The sequence below is a fragment of the Phodopus roborovskii genome, unplaced genomic scaffold, assembly GCF_943737965.1.
Source record: "Phodopus roborovskii unplaced genomic scaffold, PHOROB, whole genome shotgun sequence".
Lineage (NCBI taxonomy): Eukaryota > Metazoa > Chordata > Mammalia > Rodentia > Cricetidae > Phodopus > Phodopus roborovskii.
In genome coordinates, this window is record NW_026126511.1 from 16374867 (window position 1) to 16392956 (window position 18090).

General features: G+C 40.7%; 1 protein-coding gene across 13 annotated transcripts in view; it reads left to right on the forward strand.

Moving 5' to 3' along the window:
* The window catches only part of Mycbp2 (MYC binding protein 2), a 209618-nt gene extending 202201 nt beyond the window's left edge, over window positions 1–7417 (forward strand). For all 13 annotated transcript variants that reach the window (XM_051195259.1, XM_051195261.1, XM_051195260.1 and 10 more), the window contains 3 exons: window positions 2046–2153; window positions 3041–3206; window positions 6590–7417. In XM_051195259.1, the coding sequence (XP_051051216.1) occupies window positions 2046–2153; window positions 3041–3206; window positions 6590–6705 (390 nt within the window). In that variant the 3' untranslated portion in view covers window positions 6706–7417. The remainder of the gene's footprint in view (window positions 1–2045; window positions 2154–3040; window positions 3207–6589) is intronic.
* Window positions 7418–18090: the final 10673 nt, after the last annotated feature.

Here is an 18090-nt window from a genome sequence, read left to right on the forward strand (position 1 = left end):
ACATTTGAGTTTCTCACGGATACTTCAGTCATGATGTCTGATATAATATACATCAACCTCACTTCCCCATGTACAATCTGTCTTGGCAAAGTCTTCTGAATCTGCCTTCAGATTTCTGAGTCCTTGTTTTGTGTTACATCTGAGCAACTCTGTCTTCTTTTGTAAGCACAGTGTCTTCCTGCGCTTTTCTGTTGCATCCCTAAACTCCATTCCTTCCCTCAGAGTGCTGTTAGTAGGTTAGTATTTCTAAATCTCAGGTCTGTCTGGGCCCTCCTTTCTAATCTTGCAGCACTATCCACCTCTGTAGTCTCACCTCCAACGATTACTGAACAACATACATTTACCCACACTCAGCCTGTTTGCTCTACCACTGACGGCCCCTCTGGTGGTACACATTGTGCTTCTCTTTCTGGAATGTTCTTCTCTGACCCTGCTGCACATTTTATTTTCTCTGTAGCTATGCACACATGACTCTACTTCAGAATTCCACTCCTGTTTCTCCTCCTCTGTAATGTGCTCACACATCCCAGCAGCTTCACCTCTGCCTACAATTATTCTATTGTCTTGTGTACATCCATTGCAACTCTTAACCTACGTTGTTTCTGTTGGTTTACTTGTCTCTCTGCCCCATTTCATAAGCTCTATAAAGACAAAGAATGTATTGTTTCCATTTCTCTATACCCAGTACTTGATGCTTAGTCAATATTTACAAATACTAGATTAATTAGAGAATGAATAAATGACTGAGGAATGATATGCAGTCATGAAGTGTAATAAAGAAAATAAAAGCAATGAATGGAAGGCTAAATAAATGATAGACAGACACATGAATATACACAAGGAAAGAACAAGGGTGTGTGTATATTTGTAAAAGACATATTGTTACAAATAATAAGATATCATTTATGTGTGATTACTGTGCAAATATCATAAGTGAATATTGTGCTACCACTGGGGTAACAGCCATGTGTTTAAGAAGCCAAGCTAAGTAGAAGATAGGGATAACTGAAGCTCCTGGAATAAGGAAATTGGCCTGGGATAAATGAAATACCAGTAAAGCCAGATTTAGCTGACAATCAATGATCATTTGCAAACTCTGCATCAATGGAGCCTGTCTTTTGACCTGTTTTTCAAGGACAGATAATAGATTTATGTTGACTCACCTAATTTATTCTCAGCTTGGATCTGGCTTTTTGACTACAGACATAACGTACATGTAAATTGTCCCAATTTCTTGACCTCATTTATTTTGTGCCCAAAATAAGGAAAAACAAATTGGCCATCATGATAATTCATTCATTCTGGTGTTCATATTGGATATTATTAAGATTCTGAATATAGCATAGGTTTATTAGTATGAACAGTATTCTGAATAGAATTTATTAAATTTCTGTTTGTTCAAAAAGTGTATGATCAGAAGATGTTTAAATTGACTTTTTTTTCTTTTTCTTTTTTTTTTTTTTCTTTTTTTTTTTTTTTGGTCAGGCACACTTTCTTATGTGCTTATGCGTCATTGTGACCTAGGACTTGATAAGCATGTTTCAAGCACTAGAAAAGAATATATTGTTTAAGATTTCAGAATGAAAAAAACTCTCAAGTTCATCCTGAAAAAGCATCATTTGTATTTATTTGATTCCTCATTTTTGTTTGGAATATTGTGTATTGTATATTCTCTCATCATTTTCCTTTAATGTCACAATCTTTCAGACTCCCTCCTTCTGAAAGTGTGTCTCTATTTCAAAATTGGAATAGCTTTATTTTAAGCTAGATGTGTTGGTCCACACCTTTAATCCCAGAACTTGAGAGGCAGAGACAGGCAAATCTCTGAGTTTGAGGTCAGCCTGTTTACAGAGCATGTTCTAGGACAGCCAAGGGTTACACAAAGAGAGCCTGTCTGGAAAAAACAAGATAAAAGAATAAATGAATAACTACTTTATTTCTGACCCCAATTCTCCCTACAATCATCAGTATAGACATGTTTACATGGCATTGTGGGGGAATGTGTCCTTGTGCCCTAGCTTCATGTAAACATCGTTTCTCTGCAGGCATATTTCGGTGGTGAAGCTCGCTGTGATGCTGAAGCCGGACAAGGAGATGATTATGACCCCAGAGAACTCATCTGTGGTGCCTGCTCTGATGTGTCTAGGGCTCAGGTAGGCAGAGCATTTTATTAGACACTACCAAAGAGTCAAAGCGGGGCCTGGAGAGATGGCTCAGCATTTAGAGCACTTGCTGTTCTTCCAGAGGTCCCAATTTTGGTTCCCAGTGCCGACATCAAGAAGCCACAGTTACCTCCAGTTAACTCTATTAACTCCATTTACTCCATTAACTCCAGTTCTGAGGGATCCACACCCCTAGCCTCCAAGGGCTCCTGTACTCACATTCACAAACACATTGCAGACATACACACACCTACGCAGAATTAAAAATAATGAAAATAAACTTTTTCTTATCTGTCTTCAAAATAAGACCAATTATCCATGACCCCCTCCACCCCTGCATGTAGTGTATTCTGATACTTATCAGGGTAGTGCATGATGCCCCAGATTTGCTCATGTATGTCATTACTTTTCAGTATTTTCATTCATATAATTGTCTTCCATGAAGTGATCACTATATTTAAGCAAGGGAGGGAGTTTACTAATTTCATTTCATAAGCCTGCACTCAAACTTTTAGACTCTCCCATCTTTAATGAAACTTTCGTAGTATGAGATTGATAGATAGTAATCTATTACTGTGCAACTTGCTAGCTCAATTAAACATTCAAGAGGAAATTAGTTTGCTCTTTAAGATAGATTGTGTGGGAAACTAAACTTGAATTTGAGGCTTTTATCAGATCTTTTGGACCACACGTTTGCTCATTAATTTTTTTAACCTATACCATTGGTTTTTAAATCACCTTTCGGAGTTACATATGCTCTCAAAATATTGACTAATAAGCTGTGCACTTATTAAGTCTGCTACACATGTATTTAGCTACTATAAATAAAGTTGAGATAGCTTACTATAATCTTGTGTTTCTCTCATCTTTTGTTATAGATGTGTCCCAAACATGGAACAGACTTTTTGGAATACAAGTGTCGCTACTGCTGTTCAGTGGCTGTCTTCTTCTGTTTTGGAACAACACATTTCTGTAATGCATGTCATGATGATTTTCAAAGAATGACTAGCATTCCTAAAGAAGAACTCCCTCACTGCCCTGCAGGTATGTTTTCAGCTCACAGTCATGATCTATATGAGTTTTAAACTGTTTCTAATGATGGAAGGTTCTTCACTGTTAACAGCTGATGGCTTTCTGAATGTGATGAAAAGCTGAGATCATGTGTAAGGATTAAGAACCTCCAATGAAGCATCTCCCGAGGAAGGAGAGTGGTATCTACTGAGAATCAGAAGAGGTCTGCTACCAGAGAAAGAAAAATAAGCTGTGTAAAATTTAATATCTTAAACTCATGGCAGAACAATGTGAAAGGATTGTTTTCATTGATTTTCGGAGCAGGAGGATTAACTGTGGTGCTTTGCTGGTTTTGCTGGTCTTGCTGGTCTTGCTGGTTTTCATTGGTGACAAGGTCTAAGTAAGTTTCCCAGGCTAGCCTAAACTCACTCTGGAGCCCAGCTCACTGGTTTGGATCACAGGCCTGGCCCCAGGGCCCAGCTTGTGATGTTTTGGTGCTGTTTCTTTTTAGTGGGGGTGGGGGTTGGTTTTTTGTTTGTGTGTTTCCTTAAGAGATTGTCACAAAATAGATGATTTTATCTTGAATATTTGGGAAATAGGAGCACATTGAGGACCAGAAAGCTAGGAAAATTAAAGAAAGACCCACCAAGAATATAGAACAAATGACTATCCATGGAGATCAGGCTAAGAAAAAAAAAAATATAAATCCCAAGAGTCTGAAAAAAATTTCAGGAACCTCATGGTCCATAGGGAGACAAATACCAGGCTTGAGAGTTAGGGGTTACAGGGAGGTAAATAAAAAAGAGAGAATTTTATGTGAGCTGGGTCTGTAGCTAGTATATGGTTTAGTTCCAGCTAAGAAGCACACCCACATAGGGCTTGTACAAGTGGTAGGTTCCCTAGAAAGCGTGCAGTAGGTTCACCTCTCATATTCACCGCAGTCCTAACTATGGAAGATACTATATAGGATAATGCAAACGGGCAAATCTATAGGACTCATTGCAACACTTCATATAATAGTAAAGGTTGGTCAGTAACACTAGTGTCCAACTAAGGAGTACGCTGACGGCACTAAACACTGTCAGTTACTATTGAGACAAAGAATGGGTCTCTCTGTGCTGATCTGCACAGATCTCTAAGAGACCTCATAGGCAAGAAAAGGAAAGCACAGATCCGGTCTGCACTGTGCTGCCTTTGGGAAGAAAGGGGGAAGCGGGGACACAGACTCATTTATCTGTGCATAAATAAATGTCACAAAATAAACAAAACTTTACTTAATTAACCATTGAGGAGAACCGAGGTAAAATTATAGAGATGTGAAGATAAATAGGTGTTTTATAATTAAAAAGAATCCTTTTTAACATTTTAACTTTGCAGTCATATGAAATATATTGCCTTTTATTGTGTCAAATAAACATTGTTTTACTGATCTCCATCAAAACCCCCTTTAATTGGTAGCAGACTTGGAAAGAAGCAAATTGAGAACGCTATGAGAGACCAGAGTATTTAGGGTGACTGTCAGATAAAGAAGGGGGTCGTGATAATGAGCAGGGAGTATCAGAGAGGATCTTCACTCTGAAGGGAAGTGGAGTATTCGGTAGAAGCTGTAGGTCAAAGTCTGGAAATTAACAGGAACCAGGAGAAAGTCCAGTTTGCTTCCTGGCCTGAGGGCGTGGGAGGAGCCTGGGCAACAACCAGCTTTGAGCTGAGAAAATTTAAAGGTGAGCAGAGTCATCTGGGAAAATCCAAATTTTACTAATGAAGGAAAGTGGGTTTTGTTTTGTTTTAACGAAAATACTAAAAGTGATGATGTCTGCAAACAAATATTGAAAGGATACAGTGGTGCGGTAGCAGCTGAGATGAGAGGTCGACCAAGGCAGGCCTTCCTTCCATGTGTGTGTGGATGACCAAGTGTGAACAGAGGGTTTGTCCTTCCACCCGCTGTGAATCCCAGGAGTGAGACAGCCCAAGAGTTAAGAAGGCAAAGGGAAGGAGCTAATTAATGTTCGTCCTCTGGGCATTTTCGTGTTTGTTTTCTTATTAATTTTTGCAAACCTCCAGAGTAGAGAATACCATGTCCACGTTCACAAACTGGAAGTTGAGCCTAAAGAAAATGGTGAACTGGCATGAACTGATACGTAGTGTGGGGTCTGCAGTGCTTACAGGTGTTTTACTTCATTTGGTTTGCTTTTACTTTTACTGCTTCTCAGCATAGTGTCAGGAATGTTTGAGAGCTCCTTGAAATACAAGTCATGCACTATGAACTGGCATCTCCCATCAACTGTTCACCTCTCAATCCCAAGTACCTGGCAACACCATTCACACTTAGGCAGTGAATGGTGGTGAAGTAAACAGCCGCATGTCTTTTCCCCATGGAAACCCAATGACTGCAGAAGGCAGAAGCCAGCACAGGTGTAGGCGTCGCCACCTGCACTAGATGTGCAGTGTTGTTGGAGATGGGAGGTCTGCTCCAGTTCATAGCATATGACAAATGTATCGAACTCATTGTCCGGTGTCTGCTATCCTCCCTATTGGCCCATCCTGGACCTGGACCTATATTTGTCTAAAGCTGTGTAATTGCTTTGGTCACTGTCAGCTCAGACCATTGCTCCCAGCCAGTAACTGGAATTTTCTCTGAGATTAGCTGTCATCTTCACATCCTACACCCATGCCTTGCCCTCTTCCTTTGCAAACTTCTCAAGATCAGTCTGTCACTGTTGAGTAATGGCAATACTGACTAACATTAGTCACATATATTATATAAAATTTTTAATAGAAAAGGTCAGCTTTTATTTTTACATTTGCACAAGCCTACTTGATCTCAAACTGGTATCTTTCCCACTGTATTTCTTTTCAGACTACAGTCTGTTATTGTAATGTTTTCAACTAATCTTTACGTTGCTACTAATCTTCCTTCGGACACTTAACAAATGACACTCATTACTAGTCGTCCATTTTACCAGTGTACAACTTTTTCTTCACTATAGATGTAAATGTGGTTCATTTATATTTGTGTTTGATTTTACTTGAAAAAAACAACAACAAAAAAAAAGTCCCCCACAAAAATGTCCTATTTTCACATGCACAGTAGATTTCTGCTAAGTTAAGGTGAGAGATTTTTATGACCACTTTTGCTCGTTGATCCTTGCTTTAAAATGATTATCCGTCTCATCTACCAATGGGAAAAGCTTTGTAGCTCAGTGGTCCTCTGGGTAGAATGTTAACAGGCATTTCCTATTATCTGATATAGATACACACACCTGTCATGCTGAAGTTTTCATAGTGAGCATATTTGTAGTAAGAAGAAAAATACTTTTAGTTTATTTAGCCATAGTCATGTTATTTCTCTGAATAACTTGATTTATATGTGTGTGTTTTAAAATTACATTCCTTTACCTCCTTCAAAATGTATACAGGTCCCAAAGGCAAACAGCTAGAAGGAACTGAATGTCCACTCCACGTTGTTCATCCGCCCACTGGGGAAGAGTTTGCTTTGGGGTGTGGAGTGTGCAGAAATGCTCACACTTTTTAGAACACTCAGACCCTTTGTCTACAAAGAGAATAGTTGCCTTCATCCACTGGGAGGATGCAGTGAAGTTTAAATTCTGCTCAGGATAAGAACGGGACCATTTTACATCCGTGAAAATGAACCATTCACAGTGCAAGAATGATGCCAAATACAATGTACATAATTCTTGCTACGGAACGTTTCCCTGTTATTTTGGTTTATCTTCTTTTGAACCAAGATATCAAACTTGTGAGGTGTTTGCATGTGGCCATTACCGTTATTGGCCTGTGAAGCATTGGACATTTATAGATAATTGATATAAAAGGATCACCATACTCATGAACTAAGAATGATGCTGGCTTTCAAGCAAAAAAGAAAAATAATCACTGTTTATTGTATACTGCCTTTTTGTAATCCTGTACAATTGCATCACGGGTGGGGATAAAAAGAGTAATATTCTGGTTTATTTCCTAGACTGTTATTTAAAAAAAATTGTGTTAGTAAGACTTATAAATGTAATAAGTATCACACTGTATATAAAGCTATCAATGTTTGTCCTGTATAAGAATTACTAAATTACAAAAGCAGTTTCATTTAAACTTCTAGGTTACGTTTGAGCCTGAAATTTTAATGAAGTGCAATACTGAGTGTGCCTCATTATCTTGCAGCTGTAAACATATTGGAATGTACATGTCAATAAAACCACTGTACATTTTTATACAGTGATAAAGTCTAATATCTGTGTAAATATTTTTTTGAAAAATAATTTAAACAGCTTATGAGCCCTTAAAGCCCCCCTATAACAACTCATGAATTTCCTGTTTAGGAAAATAAAAATATCAATAAAGCATACTGATGGCATCTTAAACACTGGGCAGAAAACCATGAAAATAAATACCTAAAGATATGTGTTCTCATAGACACATATGCCGAAGACAGAAGGAAGCACTTAGAGCATGAGTCTGACTCTGTCTTCTTAGCCAAAGCCTATTTCTCCTATAGAGTTACCTTCTGTAGACTCCAATGTATGTGGGCGCAGCTTTCCATGTAGTTATTGGTTAGTTGCCTATTTATTTTGTTGCTGTTTGGCTGGTTGGATTTTTTTTTTTTTTTTTTTTTTTTTTTTTGCCATTTGGTTATTGAAACTGTTAAAATTTAGATGTCTAATTCATCCTAAGCCAGATTTTATGTGTTTCATGACATCAAGGAAAAATTTGACCCATTCGTTTAAAATTTTCCACTGTTGAAAATAGAGAAGTTTGCCAGTATATAAATTATTAACAAATACTGTGGCATTAATTTACATTAAACAGCTGTGAAGAACTTAAAACGACTTTGGGAACTGGGGAGAGAACTCAATCAGTAAAGTGTGTGCTATGAACATGAGATCCGGAACTCACAGTTTTTAGAGGAAAGTGGGGGGGGGGGAGGGAGGAGGGAGATAAAAGCATTACCCTGTGATCTTAGCTCTGAGTACTCAGAGATATACGAATCCGCAGAACTTGATGACTAGCTTACTTGACAAGCTCCATGCCAGTAAGAGACCCTGTCTTTAAAAAGCAAGGTAGGTAGATGGCTTCTGAGAACAGAGAGCAGTTCACCTGGCCCCACACATAACTTTGCATGTGTACACACACACACACACACACACACACACACACACACACACACACACACGGGGTGAACAAAAACAGCTTGCTCACTGTCTTAGGGTTTCTGTTGCTGTGAAGAGACCATGACCACATCAACTCTTACAAGGAAAATATGGCTGGATTATACTTCAGAGGTTCAGTCATTATCATCATGGTGGGGGCATGGCGCTGGCTACATCTTAATCAGAAGGCAACGGGAAGTAGACTGAGGCACTTGGCATGGCTCGAATATATATGAGACCTCAAAGCCCACCCCCCACAGTGACATACTTTCTCCAACAAGACCATATCTACTCCAACAAGGCCACACCTCCCAATAGTGCCACTCTGTATGAGGTTATTGGAGCAAATTACATTCAAACTGCCACACCCACATGCACAAATCCCTTGGTTCGATCCACAGCATCACTTAAAGCAGGCATGGTGGTGCACAATTTTAAGTGGAGGCAGGAAGATTGTACTCCACCAACCTGAAAAATCTAAAACGGGTAATTTTCTGGATAGATACCACTTACCAAAGTTAAATGTGGTTAGACTTTTCTTTGGGCCACCATCTCACACAACAACCCAGAGACTTATTATTATGAAACTTTGGCCTTAGCTTAGGCTTCTCCCACTAGCTCTTATAACCTAAATTGACACATTCATTTTACCCTACATATTTTCATGTGGCACAGTCACCTTTGCTCTGCACTGCCCACCCTGCTTCTGCATCTGCCGGTGACGCCACCTTTCTTCTCACAGATCTCCATCCCCAGAAGTCCCACCTAATCTCCTTATGCCCAACTAATGGCCCTGTCAGGCTTTCAAAGAAGAGATAATGTCAGTAGCCCTCAAATTATTTCACAAAATAGAAAATTCAGTTTATGAGGCCACAGTAATCCTGATACCAAAACCACATAAAGATCCAACAAAGAAAAACAATTAGAGGCCAGCCAGTGTCCCTTATGAACACAGATGCACAAATACTCAATATAATGCTTGCAAACTGATTCCATGAACACATAAAATAGATCATCCACCATGACCAAGAAGGCTTCATCACACCGAGGCAGGGGTGGTTCAATATACCAAAATCAATGAATGTAATCTACCAAATAGACAAACTGAAAGAAAATTTAAAAAAAAAGACATGATCATCTCATTAGATACATAAAATTCCTTTGCCAAAATTCAAAAGCCCTTCATGATAAAAGTCCTGCGGTGATTTGGAATAAAACAGACATGCATAAGCAGAATAAAGGCAGTTTATAGCAAGCCTATGGCCAATAACAAATTAAAAGGAGAGAAACTTAAAACAATTCCACTAAAATATAGTACTTAAAATCTTAGTTAAAACAATAAGACTACTATAGATTAAGCAGATACAAGTTGGAAAAGAAGTATTGTTTTTTGCAGATGATATTGTAGTATACATAAGTGACCCTTAAAGAAATTCTACCAACATATAAGCTAGCTTGTTGGAGCCCATTCTCTACAGTGGGATGCCATGCTCAGCCTTAATGTATAGGAGAGGGGCTTGGCCCTACCACAACCTAATGTGCCAGACTTTATTGACTCCTCATGGGAGCACTTACCAATGAGGAGGAGTGGACTGGGGGTGGGAGGGAGAACTGTGATTGGAATGTAAAATGAAATTTATAAGAATAAAGTAAAAACAGGAAAAAATGTTTAATAGTTAAAACGTATAGTTTGGTTAGTTAGGTTTCTAGATATACAGACATATATTTGAGGTGAATAGTCTTCAAACCTTTCAAAGACCTACAGAATATGGGATTTAAAATGGTTTAGGGCTTTTCTTGACAGTGAGGCGCAACTGCTCCTGGCAGCACCACCTGAGTCACAAAGGAAGATGGACATCAAAGAAATTGATGGAGTTTACTTCCAATATGGCAAAACTAGCCATTTGGGCAAGATACTGCTCTTGTCTGGACTCTATGACTTTATGCTGTATAAACAGGGCTCACAGAAAAGTGACTGCTGAAACAAGATGGACATTGCTGCAGGGTTCCTGCTTCATGGAAGAGTCTGCGAGACAGTCTGCAGGGCACAGAGACAAGGGACTGACAAACTGCCAATACAGGCAGACAGTGTAAAGTTTCCTGCTTTGCTGAGGAGTATGCCAGGCACACTATGGCCTATGGGCTGAAGATGGAACGTTAGAGAAGAACTTCGGGTGACTGACCAGGCAGCAAGTTATCTCTGTCAATTCTAGAGTTTATATACTATCCTTCTGTGGTCTTTGAGGGAGTTGAACACAGATAGTTATGGTTATAGTTTTCCTTAGTTAGGATTAATGATAAGTTACATATAAGATTTTAGACTCACAAAGGTAGAATAGATGATAGAATATTTTCTTTAAATCTTGCTAAATGTTAATGGACGAAATATTGTTAACAATAGTTCTTATTTGATAACTGTTTTGTTATATATTTTACAACGTTAAAATTTAAACCCTTTTTATTTTAGACAGAAAAGAGGAGATGATGGGAGATGTAATTCTGTAAATATGTTTCTCTGATTGGTTTATGAATAAAGCCCTGTTGGCCAATAGGAAAGCCAGATAGGCGGGACTAGGAGTCAAGGAGGATTCTGGGAGATGTAGAGTTTCAAGATGTAGAGACTTGAGAGAAAAAAGAGGTCTGGAAACTTTCTTCGGTAAGATAAGACCACATGGAAACTCTTAGATTAATAGAAATTGGTTAATATTTAAGACAAAGCTAGACAATAAGGAATGTTAGTAACAGGCCAATATATCTAATACAGTGTCTCTGTGTGTTATTTGGAGCTGATGTGGCTGTAGGATCAGTCTGAAGGGGAAACTGCTCATAACAATGTTTAAGGTAGATATTAGTCACTAAATGAATTTATTAATTAGTCATTAAATACAATCCATAGACCTAGAGAGATTAGGTATAGAAGAAGGGACTAGGATGGGACACATGGATCCCCCTGGGAGGGGAAAATAGAATACATTTTGTGGGTTGACTTGGGTCAGGTGGGGACTAGAATAGGAAGATAGATGGGGAGGGGAGACAGGATTAAAGGAAGGAATGAGAGGAGAGAGCTGGAGTTGGGTGTTTGGGGAATAATAGGGGAACCTAGTGCAGTAGAAACATCCTAAAACGTATGAATAATGCAGGAAATAAGATTCTGGGACACAATGTAGGCTGATTGAGGTTTATTCAGGGAGAATTCACTTACATAAGACACAGACTACCACTGCGGGTTCCTGCTCCAAGGATGTCCTCCAGTCTTCTCTGTCTCCGACCCAGAAGTAAGAGGGAGCATCTGGCTTGGGACCCAGACCTAGACTCCATTAGTCACGGCCATACCTGTCCTCATGCCCCAGTGGGCGTGGTCAGTACAACAGGTGTGGATGGGTGGATATCTCACTACATATGAAGGTGACCCAAATTAATTTTCTTAATAACAAGGGAGGGAGAGAGAGAGAGTCCCAACTGGCCACCTCCTGTTACCAAAGGAAGCTTCCAGTAATGAAGCTGGCATGTGGGATGTCCTGTGTGCCGCAAGTGTGTGTGTGTGTGTGTGTGTGTGTGTGTGTGTGTGTGTGTGTGTTATTGGTTGATAAATAAAGCTGTTTTGACTAATGGTCTTGCAGAGTATAGCCAAGGGGAAATCCAAACAAAAATAAGGAGAGAAAGAAGGCAGAGTCAAGGAGATGCCATGTAGCCTCTGAAGGGGTAAGATGCCAGAACATTACCAGTATGCCATGGCCCTGTGGTGATACACAGATTAGTAAAAATGGGTTGATTCAATTGTGAATGCTAGTCAGTAATATGCATGAGCCATTGGTCAAACAATTGTAATTAATGTTAAGCCTTATAGTGGTTGTTTGGGAACTGGTGGGCAGGACAAGAAACCTCCAACTACAAGACTCCCTTACATTAATTTGTGTTCTTGGCCAAAGGGGTCCCATGGAAATCCCCAAACAACCCAGGCTGTTGCTAAGACAATGGGGTTACCCCCACAAACTGACTGTTGGGCCCCATTGCTGAGGACAGTACCCAAAAAACTCATTGATCATGGAGAAGTCAGCATGGTGCCTACATGTAGCCTTCACCCCTGTCTTCTACGGTTGTTAGTGTAGGAAGGCACTCTGCAGGCTACCAAGAGAGAAACACAAACACCAATTCAGACATAAAACATTTGACCCACAATCTGTCCTGCCTGCAAGATATGCTAGGATAACGATGGCACCAAATTTGTGGGAGTAGCCAAACAATGTCTAATATGACTTAAGGTCCAATTTATAGGACAGAAACCGTAAGACTGCTTGAATGACCAAGGACCAAACACAAGTTATCCCAGAAACTTAGGGTAACACAAAACGTACTGTTCTAAATATATCAATAAAAGGAGTCCATGTTATCTGCTATCCTCATAGATCAGTGCCTTACTTACCACAGAATATTAGGTAAGATTCCTCCTGCAGCAGATGGGAACAGATGAAGAGATCCACAGACAGACATTATGCAGAGAGAAAGTCCTTGGAACACACAACCCTAAATGGGATGTCTTCATCAAATGCCTCCCCCCTCAGAGCTCAGGAAACACCTCAGAAGAGGAGGCATAAAAAATGTAAGAGCCAGAGGGGATTCGGGACACCAGGAGAACAGGGCCCCTAAATCAGCTGAACAAGGTGCATATGAACTCGGAAACAGAAGCAGCAAGCACAGGCCCTGCAAGGTTCTGCACCCGGTCCCCCGCCTCTCTGTTACAGCTCCCAGCTTGGTGTTTTTATGGGACTCCTGGATGTATTAAAAACAAGTAGATCTCTGACTCTTGTATCTGCGTTGTGGGCTTCCCCCTTGTTTTGTCCAGGCTCTGTGTTATAGTTTTTGCTTCATCTTAACATATTTTATTTTGTTGTGTTTGGTTGTTCTCTCCTAGAAGCCTGTTCTTTTCTAATGAGTGGATCCTGAGGGGAAGGGAGGCTGGGAAGAGCTGGGAGGGGTAGAGGGAGGGGAAACTAACCAGGGTATATTGTATGAGAAGATAATCTATTTTCAATGGAAGGAAAAATATGACCAAGGAGGAGGAGGGGGGAAAGGAAGAAGGAGAAGCAAACGGAGGTTAAGAAACTGATTTGGAAATGCAGAAGCTTCCTTATGTTGAGAGAGCAGTGAGTTGTCTCGTGGTACAAACAGCAGGCTCAGGGTTGACCATCATGTTCCAGGGGACACAGATACGTACAAATATAAACCTTAACCCTTCATGTACCCCCAGGAGACCAGGAGATTATAGTGAAGCCACTGTAAACATTAAACTTTAACTCACTATCTCTGGGATTGAAACTAACCTGAAGGATGCCACACACGTAAAAGGCTTCCTGCACACTTGAGACATGTAAGAAAGACCGTCTTGAACCCATTGGCTTTGCTGGCTAACAGCTCAACTGCAGTTTTTAAACTGCAGTGGGAAATAACAATGATGGTTTCATTGTCAGCATGACACAAGGGAGATTCACCTGAAATAGAGTCTCATTACAGAGCAGAGGCACAATATTGTACATTAGATTGGCCAATGTGGGGTTATTATAGCTAAATGAACCGAGGTCAGAAGACCAGACAGACCTCAGTGAGCGGCACCATTCCCTAGGAAGGGGGTCCTGAACTGTATAGAGTCAGCTGAGCTCTACTGTGCACTTGACACTCTCTTCTTCTACCTGCAAATGCAATGTGACGTGCTCCCTTGAGCTGCCTTGTGACTCTTCTGACACGATGGATCGTGTGACCGGTGAACTAAATAAGCCATTTCTCCCTTGTATTGCTTTACTCAACGTATTTTTATCATGGCATTAGGAAAGGAAACTGACAGGTAGTGAGATGCCTGGCCAGAGTCTCAGATGAATGTATTAGTAATGACCAATAAAATCAACAAAGTACTACAGTGTGTACCCAAAGGGAAGAAGCCGTTCGTACAATCCCCAAGCTTTAGGGATAAAATATGACAGAGTACATGATGAGGGTGCTTATGGCCAGACCCCAGCTCACACATCCATGTACAGACCAGCCTGCTAATGCTTTGTATAATGTGGTAGGCCGAAAGGAGCAGAGACACAATAGCAAGACTTAATGACTCGTTCTGTAAATAAAAGTTTCTTATTTCAAGCTGGGCGGTGGTGGCACATGCTCTTAATCCCAGCACTCGGGAGGCAGAGGCAGGCAGATCTCTGCGAGTTCAAGACCAGCCTGGTCTATAAGAGCAAGTTCCAGGACAGCCTCCAAAACCACAGAGAAACCCTGTCTCAAAAAAACAAAACAAAACAACAACAACAAAAAAAAAAAAAAACAAAAAAAAACTTTTTATTTCCAAGTTGAAGAAAAACCATTTATTTTTAACCTTCTGGTCCAGTTACTCAGGCCCAAGATCTCCCTTATTCTGCCAGTAACGTTATTTGATAAACCATATGCAGTACTCTATTCATTTTGGACTCTGTTTACTAACTTGCTTGTTTCCTCCGGTCTTTTTTTCACCCTCTACCTCTCTTCCCACCCACTTTTTGTAACATGAGATTTCTGGCCCTGCAGGTCCCTTACTCTTGAGCCCCAAAATAAACACACAGACACTATATTAGTTTTTAAACTGTTGGCCACAGTGACTGGTGTTTCCTATTGGCTAGCTCTGACTTAATTATTAACCCATAACTACTATAACAAAACTCATTTCTAGAGGGAGTTCCAATGAAGAGAAATTATGAGATAAAAGTCAAGGGCTGGAGAGATGACTCGGTGAGAATGATGCTTGCTGTGGAAGTGTGGGTACCTGAATTCACATTCCTAGAACCTCCATAAAAACCTGATATCTTAAATCTGCCATCCCAGTGTTCCTATGGTGATCTGGGAGGCAGAGACAAGAACCTTGCCTCACAATGTGTACACAATGGCGAAACACAGAGACCCTAACTCAAACAAGGTAGAAGGCAAGGACAAACAAGTGGAGGTTTCCTCTGATCTCCACAAGTACACTGTGGTATGTACAGATAGATCCAGCAAGATAATTCAATGAGTAAAGACACTGGCCTCCAAGCCTGGCAACTTGCTCTGAGGACATACATAGAAGAAGGTGAGAAACAATTCCTGCACCTTGCCCTTGGACCTCCACAGGTACACAGTTCATGGGGACACATACAGTACAGCGTTTGACCCTGCCCCGAATAAAGCAATAATAGATTACATAAAACCTTAAACAAAAGTCAAAGGGCAGTGTCCAATAAGTAGCCATGCAACCAAAGTCACTAAGGCCGAGCTTTTTCTCAGCTGAACAGGTTCTGTTACAGGGTGTCCTACATTTCCTTAACATAAGCAAGTTCAGGTTGAGTCCTGAGGAAACTGGTAAGTTTTAAAAAGCGAAAGCGAGCGGGACCATGCCAAAGAGTTTAGCAAGGACTGGGGCATCAGTATCCCTCGGAAGTGTATGTGAACTTTTCGGCTCCGTTGGTTCCTTTAATAAATATTTGAACACCTGCTCTGTCCAGGTCAGCACCTGACAACACACTCCAGGGAGGCTACGTTCCCAGTTGCTTAGCAACCTTGACTTCCTCTTAAGTGCTTCAATGGATTGTGTGACTTAATAAGTGCATCGCTCTGTGCTAAGCGTGGGAATGAGACATTCACCGAACTGGAACACAGATGGATAAAGAATATAACACAGTGTTAACTAAGAACACATGTGTAGTTTAATGAGATAAAGTATTGATGGCTTACAGTGGCTAACCTTTGTGTCTGAGTGTGGGGACACAAAATGCCTTCCCCAATTTTGCCAGGTCTTGACCCTTGGGATATATGACTTGAGCCTGGAAGGGCTAGACTTTGAAATGAGGGTACACTGGATTAATCAGGGTGATCGGTGCAATCAGAAGGGGCCCACTTGGTGAAGTAGAAGCAACTGGATCAGTCGGAGAATACAAGTGGGGGGTGGGGGTAAGAAGGGAGAGAGAGAGGGAGGGAGGGAAGGAGAGAGGGAGGGAGGGAGGGAAGGAGGGAGGAAGGGACTTTGCACACAGGACTTGGTGATGATCCATTGTTGGCCTTAAAGATGGAGGAACCAGTCAGGCTGGAAGAAGCAGGAGACTTACAAGACAACCTGGAAAATAAGTGAGCAAGCAGGTTCCCCTCCCCAGACTACAAAGGATCATTGCTCTGCTAAGGTCTTGATTTTAGCTCATCTTGTATTTATTTCCAGAACTGTACAAATATAAATTTTTACTGTTTTAAGCCACCAAGCCTCTGGTAAACATGTGCCTTGTCATGTTTTGGTCCTCCGGAAACCTGTGAACTAGTACCCTTTACGGATGTGCCAACTGAGTCCTACAGAGAAAAACAGAAGATAGCGCACTGATGTTTTTTTTAAAGATAATTGATTACACTTAGAAGGTACATCCTGGTTGTGGACTAGGTAAAGTAAATAAAACTGATTTTATCTATGTGTGTCTATGTGTGTGAGAGCAGATGCCATCAAGTCCCCTGGAGCTGGGGTTATAGGCAGTTGTGAGTGGCCGGCCCATTTGTGGGTGATGGGAACCAATGAGCCATCTCTCCAGCCCTCCTTCACCTAGTTGAGTGTGTCCCCTGTGGCCTCCCGATGACGTCAGAGGAAGTCAGTTCTCCACCGTGTTTTTCAGGGATAAAACTCAGGTCAACAGGCTGAGCAGCAAGTGACTGTGCCAGCTGAACCATCTCACCAGCTCCCTGATGTGGAAAACTGTTTTTAAGGTGTGTTACGTTCATTTACGATGTGGACCATTTGTTTTAATGATGCGAAGATGTGTGGCATTCCTTTATGCTGTACTTGTTTAATTCTGTGAAGCTGTGATGTTTGTCCTGTCTAAAACACCTGGTGGTCTAATAAAGAGCTGAAGGCCAATCTCCAGGCAGGAGCAAGGATAGGCGGGGCTGGCGGGCACAGAGAAGAAATAGGAGGAGAAAAGGAGAAAGAAGGGGCAAGGGAGGCGAAAGGGTGAAAGTAAGGAAAAAGCCCAGAGACCAAAGGTGGGTGGGTAATTTAAGAAAAGCTGGCAAAAAACAAGCCAAGCTAAGGCCAGGCATTTATAAGTAATAACAAGCCTCTGTGTGTTTATTTGGGAGATGAGGGTCAGGCACCCAAAAGAGCTAAAAGAAGAGTAAAATGTAAAAACTCAACTCTCCTTAGCTTTTTCATATGGCTCTACAAACTTTTCAATTGCATAAAGAACAGTGCTGACCTAGACCCTCAGTAGTTTGAGTTTCACATTTCTCATTTGAACTTTTAGAAGAAATTGATTAATATATACAGTATACATATTAATGGTGTGAAGCAATATTTCAATTAATATATTCACTTAAAGTTTTAATATTTAATCTAATTTCATGTGTATGAGTGTTTGCCTGCGTGTCTGTCTTTACATCACTTTCATACAGGCATCGGATCTCCTGGGCTGAAGTTATGACGGGTTATGGACCACCATGTGGTGCTGGGAACTGAACTTCTGTCTTCTGCAACAGCAGCCAGTGCTCTTAATTGCTGACCATCTCTCCATGCCAGTCAAGTCATGTCTGCAATGTTTGATGTTTAAGTTGGGTTGATCATTCTAATGCCTCAAACATTTTTTCTGATAAAATTATTAAAATTTCTTCTGTTTGTTTAAATGCACAGTACATTATCACCATGTATAGTGACACTACCATGCTTCTGGTTTCGTTGTTTTGGTTTTTCGGAGACAGGGTTTCTCTATGTAGCTTTAGAACCTGTCCTG